Source organism: Sceloporus undulatus, chromosome 9, assembly GCF_019175285.1.
Source record: "Sceloporus undulatus isolate JIND9_A2432 ecotype Alabama chromosome 9, SceUnd_v1.1, whole genome shotgun sequence".
In the NCBI taxonomy this organism is placed as follows: Eukaryota; Metazoa; Chordata; class Lepidosauria; order Squamata; family Phrynosomatidae; genus Sceloporus; species Sceloporus undulatus.
Genome location: NC_056530.1, coordinates 12,425,605 through 12,452,031, shown reverse-complemented (window position 1 = coordinate 12,452,031; position 26,427 = coordinate 12,425,605). Strand labels below are relative to the sequence as shown.

Below are 26,427 nucleotides of genomic sequence, written 5' to 3'. Positions count from 1 at the left end.
CAGTTTGCTACCCAGGCGCTGCATTCAGCTCTGCTCAGGTGACCAAGGTTTGCTATTTGGAATTTATACTTTGGTTTCCTGGGCTGAATGGAGATTTGAACTATGGTCTTCCGGTCCATCACTCAAGCTACTAGACCACACTGGCTGTTGACAATAATCCTGAAGTGTTGTGGCTTTCAACTCCAACCTTGTCACAGGATTTATTCAGATGAGATTTGCCATTCCTTTTCTCTCAGTATAACCTAGGGCATCTAGTAGTTCCTGGTGGTCTCTCTTCCAAGTACAAACCAGATGTGACCCTGCTTATTTTACTGCCTTTGGAGTATTTGCGCAGCCCTCAGCTGTCACCCTGATCGACACTATACTGGATTTGCTTTCCATCTTTGAATCTTTATTACTATATAATATACCAAAAAAAAAAAAATTACAAAAAATGGACAAATTACACAAAGATAATTCTGGGGAAATGTGAAGCAGCCTGGTTTTGAAATGCTCTACCTTCCTCCATGTCGTGTTCAATATAAAACAAGATCTGGTTACACAAACGCGCACACATTTATGTATTTATAAAATAACCAGCCAGCAACAACAACAACAAAAAGGGGGGGGATTGGAAATGTATAAAACAGTTCCTCTCGCCAAGTACGTCTTCGGGGGGTATTTACATGCAAGGTTCTGAGGGCAAGAAGTAAGGCAGTCCAAAGATGTGTGTGTTTGTGTGTTGATGTGTGTTGTGTGTAGGTGTGTGTATGCCAACGCTCGGACCGGCACAGCGGTGATGGGTTGCTTCCAGACATGGCTTTTAGAGTGCACTTGGTCCACCTTATTCACCAATGGAGAGATCCAGATGGCAGTATCTTCCTTTCTGCGTTTTCCTCTTGGTTTTTCCATCCTTTTTCTTACCTCCAAAAATCCATTAAATTTAAAATAAAAGATGGAATCGGCACACAATGCCTTTTGCATTGTAGTGCTAAGAGCTCTCCAGCTGGAAGCATCTGCCGTTTCTTTCAAATAGTCCGACAATTCAAGCACAACAGTTGCTTTCGTTTTGCCCATTGCTGGCCGCTGCGTCGAAACCAAGACAAAATTGTTTGGGAAAAGAGACAGTCACAGAATTGTTTTCTTGCCTAGTCCATTGACTGACAGAACTCAGTGCTTTCCTGAGTGGGAAACGGTAAAAATGGGTCAAAAACCCTCGCCTGGCAGAGGATTGTAATAATAATAATATTAATAATAATAAAGTATAAAATAATAATAATAATAATAACAATAAAGAACTCAGTAGGTCGAAGTTCCACGTTCACATTGAGAATGGATCTTCCAACGCTCTTCACACATGGAGCCATGCGATCTGTCTCTGTTTCTCTCTCAGTCTCTCTCATACTTTTCCACCCAAATGGGACTGTGTTCAAGTCAAGATTTCTGAGCCGATGGCATTGGCCGGGAGGGTGGCGTTTGAAGTCCTTTGCTTCACAAGTGACATCCCAGGAAAAAAGTGCCGTCTTCTAAGCACTTTCAGAGCTCCTTGAGCGTCACCTGGAACTTCTCCTCGGCTTCGACCACGTCAAGCAGGAAAGCCATGTGGTTGCTGTAGTGCTGAATGATGTTGTTGTCCATGTTCACTAGGATTCTGGAAGAGAAGAAGAGCAGAAGGATTAGAGAAGAGCTGCCAAATTTCCCACAATGAACACATATAAAACCCACCAAAACAACAATTAAAATTGGAATGATTTTCTTTGGCTCCAGGAGCCATATGGCTTCCCATTCATGAGCCATTTTGGGCCTCAACACATAGCCCCTTCCTCAATCCAAGTTCTGGGACATCATGGTTCGAAGCCCGACTCAACCATGGAAACTCACATGGCAAGTCCCATTCTTTCAGCCTCAGAGGAAGTTTCAGGGCAAACGTCTAGATATATTTTGGAAAGACATCCTGGTGTAATGGTTGGAGCACTCCAGGAAGCTTTCTCAACCTTAGAGGAGATCAGTGGCAACCTTCTGGATAAAGCATGCCAAGAAAACACTAGGAAAGGGCCATCCAAAGTCAGAGCCATTTTGAAGGCATGTAATCACAACAGAGCTAAAGAATCTAAGCATCTATTTTGGGCAGACAGATACTGCCTCCCGTTACGCTAGATCCAAATGAAGCATTTAATAGTCTTTTTCTAATCTGCTTTACAGACAACCAGAGCAAGGAAATAGTGGCGTTCCCCATCATTTTCTATGGATTTTCATTGCCTGCTAAAGGATTCTAAGCCATATTATGTTACCATGGAACTCAGCACATCCCCCAAACCATGCTCAACTACAATTCCCATTGTCCTCCAGCTAGTATGGCCCATGAGAAGGCAGCTATGCTCTTGTATTCTATGGAAAGGCCTAATCCCAGACACAGTGGGTATCTTCTATTCCCTGATGCTCCAAAGTCACATTCTGCATTTGTGCAAATATGTGCTTAACCCATTCTTTCATGTAATGGGCATAATCCACCAATAAATTCCATTGGTTTCAATGAGCCTTATGAACGCTTTGCTTTAGCTATGTATTCATGATCTTGAAAAAGACTTTTTTTGCCACCCAGGCTTACCCTAATATGGCAAGGTTACGCTTGGGACAACAATTTAGACTACACTCAATTTACACATGTGCATAATATTTCTAAGGATGCACAACCTAGTCTTTTCCACATTAGACCAGATCTTGGTTTAAACCAAGCACCCTCCATGCTAGAATTCAAGGAATGCCAACCAGTCTCAGACACAAGAAGGAAAATCCCAGCCCCAATAAAGTCAGGAACTAGATGAATTACTGTCATATTTTGCATTTCTCAACTCCATAGTTCATTATCCCAAGGGAATTTTAACAGTTAAACCGTTTCGGCAAACAGTGTTTTGAGTGTTTAACCCCTGCAATAGCACCCCACCCAAGTACTAATCCACAACTCCTCAGAATACAATTATAAACACATATGATATATAATACAATATAAACATATTATATAACATAGAATATAAACACATGTCTCAGCATAAACAAAATATAAACACATGGCAGATTCTATAGATACCGACATCAACGTCTGTGGCATTACAAGAGGTCATCCCTAAATCTTAAGTTTTAGCCCCAAAATCTCAGGGTCTGAAATGTTGCTAATCTGGCAACCTTAGTGCTTCTTCCTCGGATCTTCCCAAATTTATGCTCTGCCTTCTGGAACTGGGATCCATCATGGCATAGTGGTTTGAGTGTACAATTACGACTCTGGAGACCAGGGTTCGATTCCCAGCTTGGCCATGGAAAGCCACTGGGTGACTTTGGGCAAGTCACACTCTCTCAGCCTCAGGAGAAGGCAATGGCAAACCTCCTCTGAACAAACCTTGCCAAGAAAACTCCACAATAGGTTCACCTTAGGGTTGTTATAAGTCGAGAACGACTTGAAGGCACACAACACACACATACACAGACTTCTGGAAGTACCCCCTGTAATAACAACACTGCAATAACATTGAGTGCCTTCCTGTCCCAGGTCTGTACAATGTCTAACCCCATTGCTTCCCAGCCAAACATAGCAAACTACTAGGGGCCTCAATAAGACCTTGCGGTTTTGCTTCTTTCCTGGAACTTCAGAAACAGGATTCTTATCAAGCAACTGTCAGGCTAGAAGACATGGCTGGTTGGCTGCATTTGGGCCTCTTCCACCTAGGGCTATGCACCAAGGATGTCCACCCTTGGCATTCACCTTCTTGGGTGCAAAAACATTTCAAGCATTTAGCGGTTTTAAAAAAATTATTTCTGAGTACCTAAGCCATTCAAAACAAAGCCATTCTATGAGTTCAAAATCTTTGAATCCGTTTTTGAGAGCCTGTCTCACCAGCTTTCTGCAAACTGCTCTAACTGCAATACCTGTGTCCAGGTTCAATGTTGCAGGTAAGTTAATAAGAACAATTTGGAAGCCCCTAGTAGTTTGCTATGTTTGGCTGGGAATAAATGGGGTTAGAAGTTGTACAGACCTGGGACAGGAAGGTACTCATTCTAAAGACACTGATTACACAACCGTTCATTCACAGCAATGATAATGATACTAAAAACACTCTTCAGAGGAATGGTGCCCAAACGTTGGTCCTCCAGATGCTTTGGACTTCGGTTCCCAGAATTATTGACTGTTGGTCAAGCCAGTTGAGCCTTCTGGGAGTCGAAATCCAAAACACCTGGAGGACCAAAGTTTGGCAATTGCTGCTTTAGAGGTAAAACACATGCCATGGAGGAGTAGAAAAACATTAGCTTTGCTCATGCGTTTTAATGGCCCTATTTGGGTAACTCTGAAACCTCTATAAAATACAACTGCTTTGTCCATCCGAGACATTGCTGAAAGAAGTTCTGCTTTTCTGTGGATCCTTTGACCAGATACTTTGTGTGGTCCCTTCTTACCCAGGTTCGTGGCTCAATCCAGCTTTTCCATGTCCTACTCAGAGGATACGGGAGGGCTAACATCTGAGTGCAACCCAACAACCTCATTATCAAAAGTCCCCTTTCCTTGTCTCAAGCCCTGCTCAGCTGTGTGTGTTGCATGGGGCACACCCTCCTCTAACTCAGCTGCCTGCCTTTCTTTTAAGCCCGAGTCCTGGACCCGGGCCAATGACAACAATGAGCTCATTTGCCAAGCATCGATTGAGAGGTGCGGGGGAAGAGCGCACGATGCGCGATGGTATCTCGCTTCACAAGGAGGACTTCAAGAAAAAGGAGGGAAGGCTTGGCGGCGGCAGCGGGGGAGATGTTCCCCATCTGTCAAGCAAGGGGAGAAGGCTGCGGTTTGGTGGAGGACCTCAGGCAGTTTAGAGACACAGCTGTTGCTTTCAGAAGCCGTGCTGGAAAACCTCAGCTAGCTGGTTCCCATGGAATTAAACCTGCCCCTCCAAACCTTGAAGGGCCTCCTGTCCTGTTCTGCAAATGCAACCGGCCCACGTCAGCAAGGTAGCTGCGTTCGGCAGCAGAAAAACTGCAAAGGAGAGGGTCAAAAATCCTCTTGACAAGCTTCTACAGATGTTAGTTTTACGAAGTTATGGTAACCCTACGGTAACCACCTGTCCTTCTAGTGCTACTACTGATCTAGGCTCCAAAATTGGTGGGACAATGCAAACAGCCCTGGAAACTAGATCCACAATCTTGAATTACTTCAGACCTAATGGCTACAGAAATCTGGACCAGCCTTGCATTTTTGTTCTTGAGAAATGAACCTTCTCATTGTCTCCACTTGGGTCCTGTCACCATCAAAAGCCACTGGTAAAAAACAAAACAAAAACCAGGTGGCAAATGTTTAGCATTAAATCCAAACCAGGATTCTTGGCCTATGACTCTTCAACAAGTCGGGAATCTAAAGCCAATGATAAAAGCATAGCTTGTGATTCCAGCTTGTTAAGGGAGCAACAAAAGGACTTCCAGTCTGGATGTTATATCATACTAAGCTTTTATCTCCTGGTTTTTGTATCTGGGTACTTAAGACATTCCCACTGGCATTGTGTCCCAACACACTGCTTTTGAATCATAAGCAAGGATTCTCCAGAACTGTGGCTTACTGTTATGCACACACACAAACAGGATAATGTAAAGGGGCAAGTTCTCAGAAGGCCATATTGAATGAATGAATGAATGAATGAGTGAATGAATGAATGGATCATAGACCAGAAATGTTGTTGTGTGCCTTCAAGTTGTTTCCAGCCTTTGATGACCCTAAAGAGAACCTATCACAGGGTCTTCTTGGCAATGAGACCACAAGCCACACTTTGCCAATCCCACCTTAAAGGTAAGTTGGGACAAAGAAATGTAAAACCCCCTTTTTGCCTTCTGTTCTAAACCAAAGTGTTTCCAGAAGGTTCTTCATGCTTGGAGGTGCTGCATAGCTAGCTTATCTTTTTCTCCTTAAGAGACTTTCATAGTTTAAAAAAATATGGAAGAAGAGATGGAAAAAAAACAAGGGAGGATTATGAATGGAGGATGGCATGGTATGTAGAAACCCCCATAAAATCCAGAGAATGAGGCAGAGCAATGGCATGACAAATGTCTCATCTCTCAAATACTGAAATCTGCCATTGCTCTGGAACCTCTTGCAAGATTTGGGCTTTTCCGTATCAGTTCCCAGCCGATCAGGGTTCTTTCTGTTTGCTATGCAAGTGCACATTTTGCATTATCTCTCTCTTTTGCCCTCATTCGTGTGCATGTTCACAGAGTTAATAACACAGCAGCTTGTTTATAAATGAAAGACCTTTAACGTTTCAGCCTTGTTTGGTTTGCTCAGCTCACTCTTTTACAGAGGGCTTTGGGCACCATGCGGTTTCTGTCTCAAGCGCAGAATAAATAAGCTGAACATTCAGCTTCTCTTTGGACTCTTAAGGGCGAAACCTCAGGGAACGCTGGCAAACATGTGCATTGTCAGCATGTGTTTGCCTGTTGACTCATATGTGTGCGTGTGGCATCGGCATGAAGAGTTTTGAGATCTGAATCAGCAGAGTCCTTAATGCTTTCCTGATGAAGGTGGAGGAACGATGGATCAGCAAACAAAGAAAAGGATCATCTTTTAAGGTTCAGCCTCTTTTGGGCCACCATTTCCCCCGTGAACCCACTCCCCAAGAGCCTATACATTTCTGTTCATTGGCAAATGCTGTATGGCCAAAATGACCTGAGGTTCCACATTCAAACTTTCCAAGAAAGACTTTTGGGGGGGGGGAGATGCTAGCTTTCCATATGCAAGGGGTTTTCACATTCAAAGCTTGCCGTTCCTCCATTTCAAAGCAGTAGAGGTCCAGCCTACGAAGGAATGGTACTACATGCTTTCTCTGCACATCTCAGGAGACTTTAATACAAGTTGCTAACTATAGTTTTTTGTGGGTTTTTCGGGCTATGTGCCCATGTTCTAGAAGAGTTTATGCCTGACGTTTCACCAGCATCCTCTGAAGATGCCAGCCACAGATTCAATGTCAGGAATAAACTCTCCTAGAACATGGCCACATAGCCCGAAAGACCACAAAAATCTACTAACATGGAAGCCATTAGATGCTCCACAGTTACAGCCAGTCCCTTAATCTGGAGAAAGGCATTCAGCAGCCACAGTGGACCTCATAACACAAACACAAAGATGCTAAATCTACCTTTATATCAGCTCAGGACAACACTTACAGGCCCTAATAAATGTCAGCCACGATGCCTAGCCCTCATTCCTCTGCTTTCCACTTTTCCAATTCAAATATATTCCATTTCTCTAACACTGGCCAGCAAAGTGCCCTCTTGCGTGCCACACAAAATAGATAGCAAGCCTCCCTGATAAAGAATGAACCGATACAAACTTGACCTCAGAAAGGGAACACAAATTGGTTAATCCCTAAAGTGGCCCGAGACTCCATTGTATTTTTTTGTCACCCTAGCTGCAACAGATTAACACAACTCCGCTTTTGGAAACTAGGAATCCGGTGTCAGCAAGGATAATTCAACACCAGCTCCACCAGAAGGCTATTTTGTATTTCGACAAAGCCCGAAAAGGGATTTAGGGGAATGATATACTTACAGGTAATTAAAACTAAAAAACCCTACAATCTCTACAACGGGCAAAAGAACGGCAGGTTTCCAGACACAACAAGATTAAGAAAAAGAGAAGGGGAAAGCAGTTGCATGCCTGACATACTATTTGTCTAACATGGGGCAGTGGGAGAGAGAAAAGATTAGCAACAGTCTGGCACCCGCCCCTTCGATCCATTTCTATTGTATTTCCCCCAGACTCAAATAGCAAAAGGGAATGTGAAAGACCCTGAAGCCTCAGCTGGGAAGCGGCTCAGGTTTTAGGCCGGGGGCTATATTTGACATAGAAGGTCAAGAAAAAGGAAAGTGTTTCCCCATCGATGGATTTTTAGTTCCCAATTCCCCAACTCTGAATCAAGGGGGTGCATCTACACTGTAGAAATAATGCAGTTTGACACCACTTTAACTGCCACGGCTCTATTTTGACAAAATCCTGGGATTTGTCGTTTTGTGAGACACCATCATTCTTTGGCAGCATAGGCCAAAGACCTTGTGATACTACAAATTCCAGGATTCCATAGGACGGCGCTGCTGTTGTTGTCGTCCTGTGCCTTCCAAATTGTTTCTGACTTTTAGTGACCGTAAGGAGAACCGATCATGGGGTTTTCTTGGCAAGACTGGTTCAGAGGAGGTTTGCCATGGCCTTCCCCAGAGGCTGAGAGAGTGTGATTTCTTGCCCAAGGTCACCCAGTGGGTTTTGTGGCCAAGTTGGGAAGTGAATCCTGGTCTGCAGAGTCATAGTCCAGCACTCAAACCACTATGCCATGCTGGCTACAGCACCGAAAATGATGTCAAACTGCATTATTTGTACAGTGTAGGTGACCCTTGGGTTTAAATGAGGCATATGTGGCATCACTTTGGAAACAAGGGAGCTAAGCACTTTCAGGGTTGTGTTGAAAACCTTAATTTTCGTGTTTTAAAGTCCCTTCCTTCCTTCCTTCCTTCGCTATGTGTTGTTATTGTTATATGCCTTCAGCTTTGTTCTAATGTATGGCAATCTTCTCCTGGTGTCTCCTTGGCTAGCTTTATTCCAAGTAGGTTTGCCATTGCCTTCCTCTGAGGCTGAGAGGATGTGACTTGCCCTAGGCCAACCAGCGAGTTTCCATGGCCAAGCAAGGATTCAAACCCTGGTTTCCAGGGATTCTAGTTCAACACTTATGGCACTGCCCCATGCTGATGTTTGCAACTACGGATCAAGAAAGGTTACAAAAATATCAGGGTGCTGCGAAACCTGTCCTGAGGGTGTCCAGCCCTGGGGAGAGAATAGCAAAAAGCCTGGCTCTCTGGTCTAGAAGTTCAGCTTCATGAAAATAAAGAAATGTCACATTGCTAGAACTCATTGAGGTTAATAGCCCTGACTGTTGGCAAAGTCAACTGAACTCAAGGATGCCACTCTCCCAACCGGGGCGATAGCATCTAAACCTAACAAATGCTATTTTTGTACCAAAATTAGTCGCTCCAGTGGGATCCAACACACACCTTCTGCCTTAGACTGCATTGCTCCAGTGTCATCTGCCCAAGAACCCAAAGGGTTATGCTGACTCTACTGGCTTTGAGAAACAAACACCGAGGCCCTGATGGTTCAGATAAGCAAAATCTGTTGCAACCTCAGGTGAATGCCTTGGGAGATAACAGAAAAATCATCTGTTAAATGACCCCCAGCGGTTCTATGTATGGAGGCACAAGCCTGTGGACACACACACACACAGGACTCCAGATAGATAGATAGATAGATAGATAGGCTGTCACTTACCCTCTTTTGCATTTTTTGTAGACTTTATAGATGCTTTCTTCAGGTAGACCGTATTTTTCTGAAATCTGAAAGAAAAAAATAAAATTGTCAATTAATTCAGTGTCGCATAGATTTGTAAAGAAAAGATAATGCAAGGAAAGTTGAAAGCAATAGTTAAAATACTGTCTTCCCCCCAATGAAATTTTCATTTACTCCCCAAATTTCTCCCACTGCAAAGAATGAGACACTGATTTCATTCATTTAGTAATATCATCCAGGTTGACTCTTCCTTATCCAAAATGAATGCTTGGGACAAAAAGTATTTTGGATTTTGAACTCCCCCCCCCCACCCCAGATTTTGGAATACTTGCATATACATAATGAGAGAGCATGGGGAGGGCAACCAAGTCTGAACATGAAATTCATTTTATGTTTTGCATCTACCTTATACACTCCGCTTGAAGGTAACTTTATACACAATATTGTGCATGGAACAAAAATTGTGTACACTGTGACCTCAGAAAATAAATGTGTCACTATCTCAGCCATCCCTGGGGACAGTTTTGGAGTACACTTGTCCCTCCATATTCACTAGGGGCACAAGACCCTGTGACTATTGAAAAACCACAAATAACAAAAACACAATGTTTTTACCTGAAATGACACCTCTCTAGGAATCTCTAGGTCCTCCAAAGCAACTCTGTGGTCAACGTCTGACAGACACTGACCATAGAGTTTTGCTAGAGGAGATACAAATGCCTAGTAGAGTATTCTCTCTAGTAATCTCTAGGTCTTTCAGTGCAACTTTTAGTTAAAGTTGACCATAGAGTTACACTGGAGGACTTAGATATTCCTAGAGGGAACATATTAATCAATTCCGTGAATAATCAAATTCACAAATATCAAAGTCGCAAATATGGAGGGATGAGTGTATTTCAGAATTCCAGATAAGGGACTCTAAGATCCTGACCATATTCTCACAGTTTAGATTTCACTCCTACAAAACAGACCCAACACTTTCTGTCCTGTTTCCTTCCCAGAGGAGCGGAGTGAAAGCTATTCTATCATAACTGTCATTTCTGTTCCAAAGAGCTGTTTGCTCATCCCAGTTTGAAAGTGTGCAAGACGAACACAAATATATACAGAGCAAGCTAGCCATAAAAACGACTATCAGATCATTACAGGAGATTGTTTGCTCCATTCCCCGCCTCGGCAAAGAAGAGCCGGAGTTATCGGGAATCGGGCTGATAGGCATCAGAGAAATATGCTTAGGCATTGTGTGTTCTTCAAACATTGAGAAAGGTAGGGAGTGTGTGTGTATATGTGTATGTGTGTGTACAGGGTTGGAGAGAGGCAGTTCCCAATCAGCTTAAGGGGAAAAAGGAGACAAGATGTGTGGAGAGAAGGCACAATGATTAGAAAATAACTTTCTCTGGAGAGACAGGCCTGGGAACTGCAATGGAGAAAGGAGATTGGATGGCAAGACATTGGGAAGCTGTTGTCATTAAAGCTAAAAATCCAGGGCCTTTTTGCACTTCACAGTCATAGCACTATGACTCCATTCTATGGAAACCTGGGTTCTATAGTTTTGTGAGATATTCAGGACTGTTGACTTTGGTGCCTCACCAAAAGGCAAAACTCAGGGTTCAATAAGATGCCGCCACGGCAGCTAAAGTGGCATCACTGTGGAAGGACCCAGGGACATTCGGTTGGCGGCTTGTTATGGCCACATAGCCCGAAAAACCCACAAAAAACTATGGATGCCAGCCATGAAAGCCTTCAGCTTCACATTGGTTTACCAATGGTCTACCAGTAAGAATTATGCAGCCCCAAATAAACGGACGCCTAAATATCTAGCATTGCAGTAACTCCAAACTTCAGCTTGAGCATTTTGAAGCTGAGTTTCGGCATGCCAAAAAAAGCAGCCAGCAAAGGTGCGAGGGGAATGCAAACACAGTTCTAGACACCACCAATTTTCGGTGTATCACTTTTTGCAATGCTGGGAATCTGGAGACTGAAAGAAGATTGCATGGGAGGGGAACGATGTTTCGTTTCCCCATTTTGGGCCCTTCCCGTTGCGACACCTCCGCTTACGTACTTCATGCTGAGTACGTTTCTTGGAGGCACAGGGCATAATTATTTGTCGATACCAATAAAAAATTGTCTGTAAAGCTAGCATCTGGAGGCATGATGTCTCCTAAGGAACAGGGGGAACATTTCCTTTCTCCTTTATAGAGATGGCCAGATTTTGTATTCTCTGGGACATAAAGGGCACTCAATTCCCAGGCAGCCACCTGGGAGCCAGAAATATATTTTGTCTTGCAGACTACCCTCTGGGGTAAAGTTGGCACCATGAAGCTTCCCAGCTATGGATCACACACACTCAAGCATAGCCATTGATGCACATTTGTATATATTATGGTACATGCACAGACCTGTTGGGAATTCTGATGCATGTGCAATCCATCATAAAATACACACACAGAGAGGTATAATATTATGCATCGTTAATGCATGGAAAACTCTCTTTCTGGCCACTTGGAAATATATACTCATTTCCCCCCTTCTGAGTAAAACAGCTTCAGGAGTGGGCAAAGCTTTTGTAATATGTTAATGAATAGAAATATATAACAGAGCCAACCAAGATCAGATGAAATTGCCTCTGCCGGAGACGGAGTGGCTCAATGCTTCAGGGCTGCCAGTTGGCCATCCCAGCCCTAAAAGTATTTGCTGTTGCCTCACAAGGTAATGCAGTAAATTTTATGAAGCAAAAATTAACTGTGGGGGGGGAAACTCACAGCATTCCTCAAGCCTTTCAGGTCTGGCGTCTTCAGCATGAGAGCGTCGAAAACCTCCTCCGATTCTCTCCGGACGTAGAGCAAGACTGGGAGATACAAAACGATCAGTTAATGTCAAGCCTGGGAGAGTTCGGCTTGCAAGGTTTGGGATATTTCTACGCACAAGGATTAAAACAGACAAGAAAGTCATAATAGTGGTTGGAGCATTTGATGGGGACTCCAAGAGAGCAGGATTCGAATCCCGCAAGTCACAGCCTCTCTCAGCCTAAGAGGAAGGCAATGGCAAACCTCTTCTAAATAAAGACATAGCCTGGAAAATCAGTATGCAAAGGAATCTTGTAGCACCTTTGAGACTAACTGTGAGAAACAAGTTGGTAGCAGGGGCTTTTGTAGACGAGTCTACTTCCTTGATCTGAACATAAGCTTTTGTAGATTTGAGTCTGCTTTTTTGATCGCATGAGCTTGGATAGACTCGAGTCTACTTCCTTGAGCTCATGAGCTTTGGTAGACTTGAGTGCTTTCTTCCAATGCCTTCATGGATCAAAAGCTTCCTCCTTCCCTCACTTGGCTGTTTCCCATTCCCTTCCTTGTTTCCTCCTTGGTTCATTTTTGCATCTTTAGGGTGGGAAAAATGGGGGGGGGGAACCAGCTCGACAGTGAATAATACCTCGCTGGGGGTCTTCTTCTTTGGCTTGTTTTGAAGCTAATGGGTCGAATTCATCTGGGAACGAAGGACAACTCCGCTTCAAAGGCAACCTGGTAATGAGAAAAGCAGAAATTTAGAGATCAAAAAATTACACTTCGGGCACCAATACCCCAAAACAAAGGCCTTTTTTTCACATGACACAATTATAGTACTTTCAAACCATTTTGACTGCCTTCATCCTATCGTATCTTGGGATTTGTAGTTTTATCGAGTACTTACAATTCTCTGCCAGAGAGCACTAATGACGTGGTTCATAAGAGGAGAGGATCCCATTGCTGTGTGGCTTCAAGTCATTTCCTACATATGGCAACCCTAAGCTGAACCTATCAATGGGTTTTCTTGGCAAGCTTTTATTATATTATATTATATTATATTATATTACATTATATATTTTATTATAGCCATATCCCTTCTTTCTTCCATCATGAAGCTCAAGGTGACACACATCCACAAAGGCTTCATGGGCCTGATGGTGGTTTTCCTATAGTTAAACAGGACATGGATTAATGCCTATATTGCCTTGACGTTTCCAGAAGAAGATAGAAACATCAAGGCAATATAGGCATTAATCCATGTATTAGCAGGAACTGAGGTAGTGTAAGCATCTGAAATATTAGGGCAAGTCAGCGTAAAGGAAATTTCATCATAAGCCAAAGCTGACTCAAGGCAAACATTGACAATGACGACATTAATTAAAAATTAACATTAATTTTAAAAATATTAAAATTCATACCTGCTAGGGTCATGTGGGACTCCAGCAGTTGGTAAAACCTGTTGAAATGTCAGCACAGAGAGAAACATATTATGTAGGAGTCATTGGCACAAAAAGGGGTTCTCCTCCCCTCTTCCCCCAATGAGTTAACTGCATTCAAATTATAAAATTCTCCTTCAGTCTCTTACAATTTAGAACTTCAGTTGAACATTTAGAAATGCAGCCTAGGCCTCCAAAGAAAAGGGGCATTTGAACAAGGATCCACACTTTGAGAGAGGCGCACTTGGGTTACGAAGGGGACTTACCGTTCCACATCTCTGGAGGTTTGAAAAATGGACGTTTGGGATAAATAAGACCGGCTGCGTTTCCAAATCAGCCTGGGGCTTGAGATAAGTGATTTCGTTGCCTCTGAAGCCTGACACCAAGCAGCTTTTCAGACCTGAATGGCAGAAGAAGGGAAAGGAAAAAGTTATTTTCCGACGCTGTTTTGTTGCTATAGGTTTATCAAGGTGTGGAGTTTTCCAAGGAAGCTGGCTTTCTCTGCACTTGCGTGATTCCGGGTCAAAGAAGACAAGATTTAGGTACACGAATACTGTACATAGCGATGAGAGATAAATGAAATGACACCTATAAAATAAAAAACCAAGAAGTAGAACTCACTAATCTAAAATTATAATGAGATAATCGGATTGATCAGTCATGTCCCTCTGCTTCGACAAAGTCCTTCTGAATCAAAAGTCTTCCAATTCAGAAGCATATTGAAATGAGAGCAGGGCTGCAGATTTTGCAAAGGAGTTGGATTTCTATAACGTGCAAGATCTCAAATTCAAGGAATAAAGAAAGGTATCTGTAAACCAAGGTGGACAGTTGGAAGGGGTCCCATGTTTACAGCCTTGCGGAGGGACACACCATTGCATTTTGGGTCAAAAAGAGACCAAAAATGCAATGCAAAAGAGACTCCAATGCCTTCTTCAATGGGGGGAGGTATGATATGGTATGTATATTTTAATGTTGTAAGCTGCCCCGGTTGCATTGTGCAGAGGGGCAGGATATTATTATTATTATTATTATTATTATTATTATTATTATTCTATTTTGCATTTCCCAGTTTTCAGCCTGTTGTTGTTGTATGTGGTGGTACTGAAGGCAAATCACTACCTTAGCATACCCTTCAACTGCCCTGGGTTTGTAGGAATAATTCCAATTAATCTGTTCCACTTTTTCAGCTACTTTTAAAATACTGCAATTTCAGAGAATCAGACAATCATAGAGTTGGAAGAGACCCCAAGGGCCATCCAGTCCAACCCCATTCTGCCATGCAGGAACTCTCAATCAAAGCATCCCCATTGACAGATGGCCATCCAGCCTCTGTTTAAAGGCCTCCAAGGAAGGAGACTCCACCACAGTTTCTCCGTTCTCTTTCTCCTCCTCCTGCTATTTTGTCCTCAGCTTACTTCAACTGATGCCAACTGAGCCTGCCTTTCTGCCTCGCCTTATTGAAATTAATAATAACTTCTAGGGCGCCTTCAATAATTGGGTGCCCTCGGGCATGCCATCTTCAAGCACCAGAGGAAGGGAGTGGAGGAGGAAAGGAAGAGGAGAGCGATCAGTCTGGCAAGGACCAAATGAAGAGGCTTCCCAAAGAGGAAGGCCTTCTCTCACAAGAACTTTCCAGACCACCAGAGACCATCTTGGTTGGGAGATTCTGGAAGCTGCAGTCCAAAAAAGAACATGTTCTCAAGCTTTGACCTCAATTGAGATCAACTGAGATCTCTCAACTGAAAGCATTTCCAGGGGTTCCCGAGAGGAACTCTTCTTATCCTGCTGCTATGGCATCAAATACAAAGACGTCTGCTTATCCTACCATTGCCACCAGATGTGGGGACCTTCTAGATGTCCCCGTTTTTTCTAAATGTGACTTTATTCCTGTAATGCCACCGCTGGACAACAGAACTGCAGATGCCGTGCATCTGAACTCAGCCACTTAACAGCACTACTGCAGTATTCCCAAAGGCACAAGTGTCTAATGCAAGAATAATTTATTAAACAAATATACCAGAGGAAGTAGACTGTAGTCTACAAAAACTCTTGCTGCCAACTTCTTTCTTTCGGTTGGTTTCAAAGGTGTTGCAAGATTTCTCTACATCAGTGGTTCTCAACCTTCCTAATGCTGCGACCCTTTAATACAGTTCCTCATGTTGTGGTGACCCTCAACCAATGGTCTTGGTTCCTAAAACCATCAGAAATATGTGTTTTCCAATGGTCTTAGGCAACCCTTGTGAAAGGGTCATTTGCAACCCACAGGTTGAAAACCACTGCTCTACATACTTATTAAACAAATGTTCAACAAGACTATTTGGTGTGCAAAAGCTTAGGAGCATGGCTGTGGAGTGACCCAAAACACTTCCCTTCATTGTCTCATCTCCCACTCCATCCTTCACTGTCACCTCTCTAACTTACACTGACTCATACCCCTGACTAACCACTGTCTCCTGTCTCCAATACATAATGTCATTTTAACTTAGTTTCTCTAATAAACACAACAAGCCCAGAACATCGCAGTTCCTCTACGAATTTTGGGCATGGAGCTCCTTAGACTGCAGAGGTGTCAGAGGCCACACAAACGGAGGCCATCCTTGAGAAAGAGTTTTTGTGTCTCCGTTGATAAAGCTCCTTCACCGCTATCTTTTCGGCCTCAGGCAAAGCCTGTCCTGTCCTTCTCACTGATGGGCTTTTAGTGGTACTATTGAGGACTGGTTTTAACTGCTATTTTTATCTGACCATCCACTTGCTCTTCTGTCTGTCTGTCTTTCTTTTATTGGTGTTTTTATTTAACATGTCGCTGGCTGTGCTTTGAATACGGATTTGTTTTGTCAGCTTCCCGGAGGGCATGTGTCCGGGTGTAAAACCCATCAGTAAATAAATAAAAAACAATCAACGAAGAAGGTGCATGTTTTGAAGTAGGCCTTAAGATCCGGTTGGGACCAGGCTGGTCTGGCTTGGCTAGTGCTCTAGGCTAAGAAGGCCACTAGTGCAAACTGACCGGCACCTTTGGATCCTCTGGCCAGTGACCAGATCAGCCTTGCCCTTGTCTTTGGAATCCCCAAACAACTGACCACTGCAGCAAAGTTACTCCAGGTTTCTCTGGAGCTGAGGGTCCTCCTGATCATTGCACACCCTCCTAATATTTCAGAGAATCGAAACTGGGAGGCATGTAGCCAAGCAACACTGGAGTGTGGTCAAGATGACAAAATGTATTAATGAGGAAGGACAGGGAGAGGCTAGAACAGTTTGCTTTTGCCTGAGCATACTGGGAAGAGCAAGACTTTACTCCTCTCTTCTATGTTGAGCTATTTGAAATGCAAACTACTTTTGCACTTTGCAGCAACTGAATTAAACTGAAGATGAAGTAGGAAAGCGGGAAGAAAAAAGAGAATGTGGGGTATTTTAAAAACCTCTGAAAAAGTGGGGTGACAGAGGTTTAGCTGGGACTGTCCCTGACAAATCAGGAAAACTGGACTGTATGTCAATGCTTTTTGCTCTCTGGGGATTTCCACTTGCTGGGTGTTTCCAGCAGCACACCTAACTCTTAAATCAGAATTTGTCAATCCGTTTCCATCCTTACTCACCATTATTATTAGCGTCCAGACATTTCCCTTTCCTCCTGAACTGTTTGCGTTCATCATCCCGCATCTTCCTCTCTGCTCCCTGGAAAGAGAAATTAAAACAGGATAAGCCATCTTTATTTCCCTGTAAACTAGGAAATATACAACTGTATGGAGTGAATTATATGGGGGAAGCTGATCCCATAGGTAGCCTGTATGCAAACCATGGCCTAAATATCCTAAAGGCACCAGAACCCATTTGATCTTGGAAACTAAGCAGAGTTAGCTCTGGTTAGTACTTGGATGGGATACAGCCAATGTATATCAGGTGCTGTAGGCTGTATTTCAGAGGAAGGAACTGGCAAAATCACTTCTGAGGATCCCTTGCCTAAGAAAACCCTGTGAAATTCAAGCAGTTGCCGTAAGGTGACTTGGAGGCACATGCATGCACACATCCAAACAAAGGGGCAGATAAAGTGACCAAAGGAATGCAAACATAGCAAATGGAGGCATTCTAGGTATGAACAATTTTCAATGTATCACTCCCTGCAATGTTAGAAATGTGGGTACTAAATTTCACAAGGGGACAAAATCCAAAGGTCACATTCGAGGGCTCTGCAGGATAGATGTTTCCCGCTGATGGCACAATCTAAGTCCATTAAACTTTCATCAGATCCAAACTCTTCATCCAGCAGTTCATTTCTTGCAAAGCTTCTCTTCCGAGTCGACGTCTTAATTTAAGAAGCTGCAGTGTCTAATGCCTGGCTCATCTCATAGTTCCCAGCCCTTGGTTGAAGTCTTTCCCGCTAGCCTCTGCTAAAAGGTTTGCCGAGGAGTTTCACACACTCTACCTTATCGCAGAATATTTTGATCTGGCAGACGGCTCGGTGGACAAGCCGGTTTGTCCCAGTGCTGTAGTCGTACGTATCTATCTGGAGGTTCAACGGGACACCCTTGACGCCCTTCTGGGAGGAGAAATCTGTGCTCAAACAGTTCACCCCAATAAACACCTGCAAGAGAGAGAATGCATGCGATTCAGTGGAAGTCATAGCACTAAGCTGAAAGAATGATTGAATTTCAACAGATCCAATGCCAGAATTTTTTCCTTCTTGAAGGCACCCAAGAACAACACAGCAACTACTGCAGTTTAGTTGGAATAAAATGGATTTGTTGTTGTGTGCCTTCAAGTCATTTCTGACCTATGGTGACACTAAGGATGGTTTTCTTGGCAGAATTTTATCAGAGCGGGTTTGCGATTGACGTCTTCTGAAGCTGAGAGAGTGTGACATGCCCAAGGTCGCCCAGTAGGTTTCCACAGCTGAGCAGGGATTCAAACCATGCCTCCCAGTATCCTAGTCCAACATTCAAACCCACCACACTGGCTCCCACTATATAATGGCTACAGGTTTGTAACAGCGACAGATACTGCTTCTTTCACATACCTTTGCTTCTTCAGCAATGTTCCAGACAAAGGACAAAGCGTTGTAAGCGACTTCTTCAATATGTTGCACGGTGTTGAAATTCTCTTTGCAGTCAGCTGGAAGGCATGAAGCATGCAGTTAACTTTTCAGTAGTATAACTTTTAAGTTAAGTGACTATCGTTGTCTTAAAGAGAGAGGACAAATCCCACTCTGCTGGGCCAAATGGAAATCGCTCCCAAGCTCCCAGTCAGTGGCAACTGGTGCTCCATGTCAGTAGGGCAAGGAATCCACTCCAGGATTTGGATAGCTTTAAGAAGCGCTATCCAAGGTGTTGAGTGCATTGAAAGCATAGGGTTCAGCACTACGGGGAGTCCTTTAAAGTCTGTGCTACAAGATGGGATAGATTCACTGCCCCGCTGACATGGGACCCATCAGCCACTGCTTTTCCCCTATTCTAAGACCATGGTCTCCCTATGTACACATGAGAGAGGGATTTGTTAATTTTCCCCTTTAGTGGCTGTTCTTCAGATCCCATTGGGTGCCATTCCAGAAGGTCTTTAGAAGGGGACAGAGGATTGTTGTTAAAAGAGGGAAAGTGAAAGCATTCTTGGCATCATTCTGTCTCTGGAAAAAGCCCTAAATGCACCTTACACTGGAAATTTGCACAACAACTAGTTCAGGTAGGACTGCAGGGCGGGGAGGGATGAAGCTGCTAAAGGAAAGGGATTTCACTGTGCCAGACTGTCCCGCCACACTCTCCTAGAGAAGATATCATGAAGTGCCTCCATTTCATACCAACATCGATGACTCTCTGTTTGGCTGTAGGTTGCCGCGAGTGCCAATGCTTCCAGAACTTGAGCTGCTCCATTGGAATCTTTTCATTGTCAAAAACCACCATCACAACGCTCTGTAAAGAGGAGAGGAAATCCAAAATGGACTCCAGTTAAACTTGAACATAGTGTTGATTTGCAAATTCACTGCTAGGACAAAGCCAGCTTTGCAAAACTGTGTTAATCTACAAATTCATTCTTAAGGACAAATCGATCTTTGCAAAACCAAACTAGATCCCAATTAATTTTTACGTAGTTTTACATTGCACATTGTTTAGTGCCGTTTCCAAAAACTCTGCACCCACTGATTCTAATAGAACTAGCTTCAGAGGGCTGAAAACCGCACCTCGGCTAGCAATGGGCACACACTTTGGTGGAAACATCTCCACATGCTGTTTACCTACCTTCACTTTACTTGAGGACAAGTGTAAACCTTTGGCATCTCCAACCGTCTTCAGTGTAACTGGGTAAAATTGTCCTTTGTTGAGGTAGGCCATGGGCGAGTCCCCTGACTTGATGTGAATAGCTTTAGGAGATCCCAAGGTGTATTCAAAGTCACTTGAAAAGTACAATGAAGAAAAGAAAACCCAGTAAATAAATTTTGCTGTTTTCCTCTGAGAGATCCATGCAATCATCTGAAGGCCAAACTAAATATAAAAGGTTGGATGCATATATTTATTCCACAGTTGGCCCTCCACATTTGCAGCCTTGACTTTTGCCAATTTGACTATTCATGGATTTGATCAATAAGATCTCTGTAGGAATATCTAGGTCTTCCAGCATGGGTCTGCCAGAGATTATGAGAGAGTCACACCAGACATAGAGCTGCATAGAGAAAACAATTCTCTAGGCATTTGTAGGTCCTTCGATGCAATTCAATGGTCATCTTCTGTGGGATGCTGGTCATAGAGTTTGCACTGGAGGACCTAGAAATTCCCAGAGAGGTGTGCTTTTTTCACTTTCACGGGAGTCCTGTGCCCCTAATGTGGAGGGCCCACTATATTTCCCTTTAACATATAAACAAAGGGCCAATTCATGCTATGAAACAGCAGTGTTATGGTGCCACTTTTACCGCCATGGATGCATCCTATGTAATCCTGGGTTTTGGAAGTTAGAGATGAGAAGATTGCTGCTGTGCCTCAGTAAACTACAAATCCCAGGATTCCATAGGATATTGCCCTGGCACTTAGTGTTATAATTGTGAAGACTTGTCCCCTTAACACAATACCTACAAGTTTTGCATTTCTGTGGCTATTCATACAGTCTGACTATAAAGGGCCTTCCCGTTCATTCCATGCATCTCAGGAAGTTGACCAAGTATAGGAAAGCTTATGCTACAATTTCTTTCCGCTAGTCTCAAAGGTGCTACAAGATCCCTTTGCACACTGGTTTTCCAGACTAACACAGCTATGTCTCTGAGATCTACCCCCATGGACAAGTCTTGATAGTTACCTTTTGGCATCACTGAGAGGATAACCATCTGAACAGGGGGCTTCTGTCGGGGTCTTTAGGATGTCACTGAAGATCAGGGACTGTAGGGGCACAAAATCAAAATAGTTCTGTATGTATTCCAACTCATCTTAGACAGCGAAATGGCTCGCTGAACATTCCCCAAAGATTGCCCAGTTTCTTTTGAAATCAAGCTAAAAAAAAAAATAACCGCAATCATTCTCAGTTTTGGAACGATTCAGGCTGGAAAGCCTTGCTGATATTTCTTCACTGCGGGGAAATGTATGATGTGTAGCTCTGCATGCCGAGTGGAAAAGAGCATTGAGAAAAAAGGTGAACCCATTCTGAATTATCCTCTAAACATTAAAGCAGTGGTTCCCAAACTTTGGACCTCCAGATGTTTTGAACTTCAGTTCCCAAATTGTTGGCCAGCTGGCTGGGGCTTCTGGGAGCTGAAGTCCAAAACACCTGGAGGACCAAAGTTTGGGAACCACTGCTTTAAAGGAACTTTCCACCGTCTTGAATATATTATATGGATAGGGATCACCACCTTGGAGATTTCCTTTAAAGTTCAGATTTAAACCTATAGCAGATTCACCACCCTACTGACATGGAAGCTACCAGACACTGGTGGTTGTAACCATCCTCCGCTTTGGTAAAATGCTCAGGGTCAGGTCCCAAATAATAAACCCAATATTAGAGTCCCACTCCTCAGTACTGATTTCTCAACCAGATCTCAGAGGAAATTCCAGGGGAAAACAAGGAGCCAAGAAGGTGATGGATCATTCAAAGGAATGATAAAAAATTGAATTAATTATGGAGCACCTCCTAAACCACTTCCTGGCAAGCAACCTCCCAGTAAAGAGTCCACAGGAAGCCACAAAATGGATTCTTTCCTGCTTTGGGTAGAAAGCAATATGTCTGAGGAACAGGAGCAAGAAGTTGGGAGGCTAAACGCCTTCCCCAGAAGTCCAGCTTAGGTCAAATGCTATTGCTTTTTGGAGATCTCCCATGGACCTTTCCTAACAGCCAGATTTCTAACCAGACTGCTACGAAGATATTTTTTGTTGCTCAATGAATGCAAAATGGGAAGATTGAGTGAAATATTGGTTGTTGGCAGATGTGTAGCTACTATCAGAATGAAGGGGGTAAAAATATGAGGATATTACCTCCCCAAAATGAGGGTTTTCCCCCTGCTTGTTTTCATGCCGTCCACAAATTTCTAGCATTACAGTAACTTGGAACATCAGCTGAACGGTTAATATCCAAAGAAAAGGAACAGGTGAAATTCCCAAGGAATGCAAACACAGCAAATAGAAGAGTCGGAGGCGTGAACAATTTTCAGTGTTTCCCTCTCTGCAATGCTAGACTATTTGGGGATGGAAGGGAAATTTCATCGGGGGACAGAATTCTTATTTAGAGGGGCAATCTGCTTATTTTGCCCCTCTCTCTAGAATGACTTTTTTTGTTACTAGGAGCACACATGGTCTAAGGGTATCTTTCATACTGCCCAACTGTAGTACTTTCCTCACTACCTTGCTACTTTAGCTACCATGGCTGCATCTTAGGAAAACATGGGATTTGTAGTTTTGTAGGGTATTTAGCATTCTCCGCCCCAGACCTCTCCCAAAATTACAAACTCCAAGGTTCAGTAAGATGCCACCATGGCTGAGAAAGTAGTATCAGATCGATACAATTTGTGTGCAGGTTGAATCTCCCTTATCCATAATGCTTGGGACCAGAAGAGTTTTGGAGTTCAGATTTTTTAAACATACACACACACACACACACACACACACACACACACACACACACACATCTGTATTTCTGAATATGTGTATATATCTTGGAGATGGGACCCAAATCTAAGCATGTTTCATATACATCTTATACACATAACCTGAAAGTGATTTTGTGAAACAACGTTTGTGTACATTGAACCATCAGAAAGCAAAGGGGGTCACTCATCAAAAAGTTTTGGCTCTTGGAATATTTCAGATTGTGGAAATCTGGATAAGGGAGACTCAGCCTGTACTGTGGAAGAGAATTAAGTCCCCCACTTCCTTTATTTTGCAATACGCCCAGCCCTAGTTTGACAGGTAAGGGCAATTTGGCAATATGCCACAGCATATGAAAAGCATGGCTAACTTATGTACAAGGAGAGGTGGGCGTTTGAGGAAGCAGAAGGGCCGAAGGAGTGAACATCAAGCAGTCCTTTCAGCATTAAGAGGAGACACTCACTACCTTCTGCTGAAGTCTCCATGGCAGCTAACTTGGCATGGAAGAGGCACTCCCCTCCGCACACATAATTAGTGCAATTTGTGCTGCTCCAATTTCTACCTTACATGTCGCATCCTGCACTGAGATGGGCAGAGACACACCGTTTCCCTCTAAATGGGTTTGGGCAGGCCCAGATTTCTGAGTCTGCTTTTGGATGAATCTTCTGGATTCCAGAAGGTACTAAATTTCTCAGTGCATGTCCCTGTGTATTTATTACTGGGGTACACAACCAGCAAGAGCCAGCATGGCATTGTGTTTTGAGCATTGGGCAATCACTCTGGAGACCAGGTTTTGAAGCCCAGCTTGGCCATGTAGACCCACCGGATGACCCACTGAATCATTCCTGTCCATCAAACTAGGGCTGGGCTTGTTGCAAAATAATAAGTTGGGGAACTTAATTCTCTTCCATTGTACAGACTGAGTGTCCCTTATCCAGAATTCCACAATCTGAAATATTCCAAAAACCAAAACTCTCTTATGCTCAAAGGATGGCAATGGCAATGGCAAACTCCCTCTGAAGAAACTTACCAAGTTTTAGGTTTAGGGTCGCCATAAGTCAGAAATGACTTGAAGGCACACAAGAACTTGCCATAGGGTTGCCTTAGGGTCACCATAAGTCAAAACGACTTGAAGGCATACAACAACAATAACAAACACAACTGTATGTGGCCCAGGGACTTATACAGTCTGCTATGTGTGACTTGACCAACGTGTAGCCACCAAACCCCCACCATTCCTTGTCAGTATTTTCCAATTTTATATAGATCACTATCCCCTTTCTGATGTTTGTTTTAATTCCTGGAACAACCTCTCCAAGAAAGCTGCCCAAATCTGAACCCAGTGCTGACCTCCTGGGGGTCCTCTTTGAATGTGCTGTCCGGTTGCCATCTTTGCTGCGGTGGGGCCACGTGGATCGCGTCGAAGAGGGAATTGAGGGAGCCGTTGTCATACACGTCGCCGGAGGTGATCATGTAGTTCTCAGGGTTGGTTTCCAGCTTGCTGGTGCCAGGAGGCAAGGCAGGCGGCTTGTGAGGAGAGGGGATGCCCTCCAGACCCATCCCATTCTTCTTGGGCAGCTCAGGATATTCTTGGTTCATGGAGACGTTCTCAGCCAGGAGCTTCATGATGTGAGCCGAGTTTTCAAAGGATGAAATGTCTGGGTCGTAATCCATCACATGGCAGTGCCTAGAAGGGGAGAACCAGCCAGATGAACAGATTTATCAATGCAAGACAAGATAGAATAATAGAATCGTAGAACTGGATGATACCTCAAAGACTATCCACTCCAGCACCCTGCCATGCAGGAATGTGTTGTGTGCCTTCAAGTCATTTCCAACTTATGGTGACCTTATCATAGGTTTTCTTGGCAAGTTTTGTTCAGAGGAGGTTTGCCATTGCCTTCCCCTGAGGCTGAGACAGTGTGACTTGCCCAAGCTCAACCAGTGGGTTTCATGGCCGAGCTGAGATTCGAACACTGGTCTCCAGAGTCATAGTCCAACACTCAAACCACTACGTCACATTGGCCCACCATGCAAATACACATAGATAAATGCACAAGATCTATACATATTTCAGCATACACATGCCCTTGACATGAAAGGAAACCTTCCTATCTGCTAAGTTGGTGTGTTTTGCCCCATGAATAACCTTTGCCATTTTGACCACTCCCTGAGGTTGCTTGGCCACATGTGTCCCAGTTTTCATCTGTGAAATGGTGGGAGGGTATGAGATGGGCAGTCAAAATCCCCCTTCGTTTCCTCGGTTCCAGCCAAAGGGGGAAGGAATTTCATCCTTATATCACCCTCTTTGGTACAGTATTAATAAAAGGACAGAGAGAACCAGGAGGGACGGACTCGCTGTGGTCTCTCTGCACTTACTGTGAGAGTGATAAGCCTGGCTTTTTGTTTCAACTCCTTCCAGAACAAGCTGTGTTCTTGCCTTTCATCCTCCATGACTTCCAGGCCCCTTTTGATAACCCTCTCCAAAACAAGTGAACGGTCCACTGGCATCTCTCAGTTCTGTCCCAGTTCCTGGACTCTGTGTACCCCTTTGCTATGTGTTTAACATATCTATTTCTGAACCGCTGCAGTTAGTCCACAAAATGCCGGTCTCCCCGCTGCTTTGGAGAGGATTAACTCTTTTCCTTGCTTTGGAAATGAGGATGGAGAAAGGTGGCATTGTCACATTTGGGCATAATTTGTCTGTTTGGGCCGTCAGGATCGGTCATCCTTTTTGCCAACCTTTCCTGACTTGTTGTCCTCCAGCTGTGATGGTTTGTACTACATCGCTCATCATCCACAGCCACTATGGACACTGGTAATTTCATAAAGCTTTATGTAGTTAATGCCAATCACAATTGCCACCCCTTGTCATTGAAACACTCACAAACCTGGGTGACCTTAGCTGAGTCACTCTCTCAGCCTCAGAGGATGGCAACAGCAAACCCCCTCTGAAAAATCTTGCCAAGCAAACCCCATTAGAAGATTGCCTTAGGGTTGCCGTAAGTCGGAGGCTACTCAAAGACACACAACAACAACAACAAACCAATAACCCTTGCAAATAATGGTGTGTCACTAAGGAAAGCTGTAAGGCTCAACCCAAGCTGATTCTTTACAAATGTTTAGAGAAGCACCAGGCATCCAAAAAAGGACAACAGCCTTTTTCTCACCTTTTCCCATTGTCATTGCGTCCCGTTGTTCCAGACTGGACATAGCGCTTTTCCTTTGGAATCTGTAAAGATAGAAAGAAAAGAAATTTTGCTTGCTGGCCTGGCTTTCAGCAGCCAAGAGATGCTATTCCTTTTACAGTATTTGGAAGGATTCTGCCTTGATTCCCACTTTCTTCTTAATGTCAAGATCCACTGCAATCCTTGCACTCAGCTCCCTCCTGTTCCAGAGAAGACAACTTCCCTAAATGAATAATAAGCCCAACTTATGCTAACATCAGCATAAGTTGCTAAGGATTTTGCTGAGGAGGAAGGCGGTTTGTTAAGACATGATGGCTACCCATACGTCGAGGCAGAACATTTCAGAGAAGAATCATTCTTTACATGAACAAAGCAGCTAGTTGAGACTTGGCCATCTAACCAGGTATATCCAACTAAACTACTTTAGACAATCCTTCCCTCCTCTCTCCAAAATTCATGGGAGTTGTATAGTCATCTGAAAAGAGAGGTGTGTTAATTCTTTGCACACTCAGCATGCTGTATAATTTGAAAAAATCATGGCCAAGGCAGGTTGGGACATGGGGAAGCCATGATGTTGGGAAGGGATTGTAACCCTACAAGGGGTTATAGCATTGACAAGCTATTATTTTGCCTTAGAAGGGATTG

The 26,427-nt window shown here is 43.6% G+C and overlaps 1 protein-coding gene across 1 annotated transcript in view; it reads right to left on the bottom strand.

Moving 5' to 3' along the window:
• Positions 1-447: 447 nt before the first annotated feature.
• Positions 448-26,427, bottom strand: part of GRHL3 (grainyhead like transcription factor 3) — a 42,970-nt gene continuing 16,990 nt past the window's right edge. The window contains exons 4-17 of the mRNA XM_042440124.1: positions 25,765-25,826; positions 23,945-24,281; positions 20,820-20,899; positions 19,772-19,925; positions 19,333-19,444; positions 18,559-18,653; positions 17,968-18,126; positions 17,141-17,219; positions 13,817-13,950; positions 13,533-13,570; positions 12,761-12,849; positions 12,094-12,179; positions 9,317-9,381; positions 448-1,630 (exon numbers count right to left, since the gene is read on the bottom strand). Coding sequence (XP_042296058.1) covers positions 1,516-1,630; positions 9,317-9,381; positions 12,094-12,179; positions 12,761-12,849; positions 13,533-13,570; positions 13,817-13,950; positions 17,141-17,219; positions 17,968-18,126; positions 18,559-18,653; positions 19,333-19,444; positions 19,772-19,925; positions 20,820-20,899; positions 23,945-24,281; positions 25,765-25,826 — 1,605 coding nt within the window. The 3' untranslated portion in view covers positions 448-1,515. The remainder of the gene's footprint in view (positions 1,631-9,316; positions 9,382-12,093; positions 12,180-12,760; positions 12,850-13,532; positions 13,571-13,816; positions 13,951-17,140; positions 17,220-17,967; positions 18,127-18,558; positions 18,654-19,332; positions 19,445-19,771; positions 19,926-20,819; positions 20,900-23,944; positions 24,282-25,764; positions 25,827-26,427) is intronic.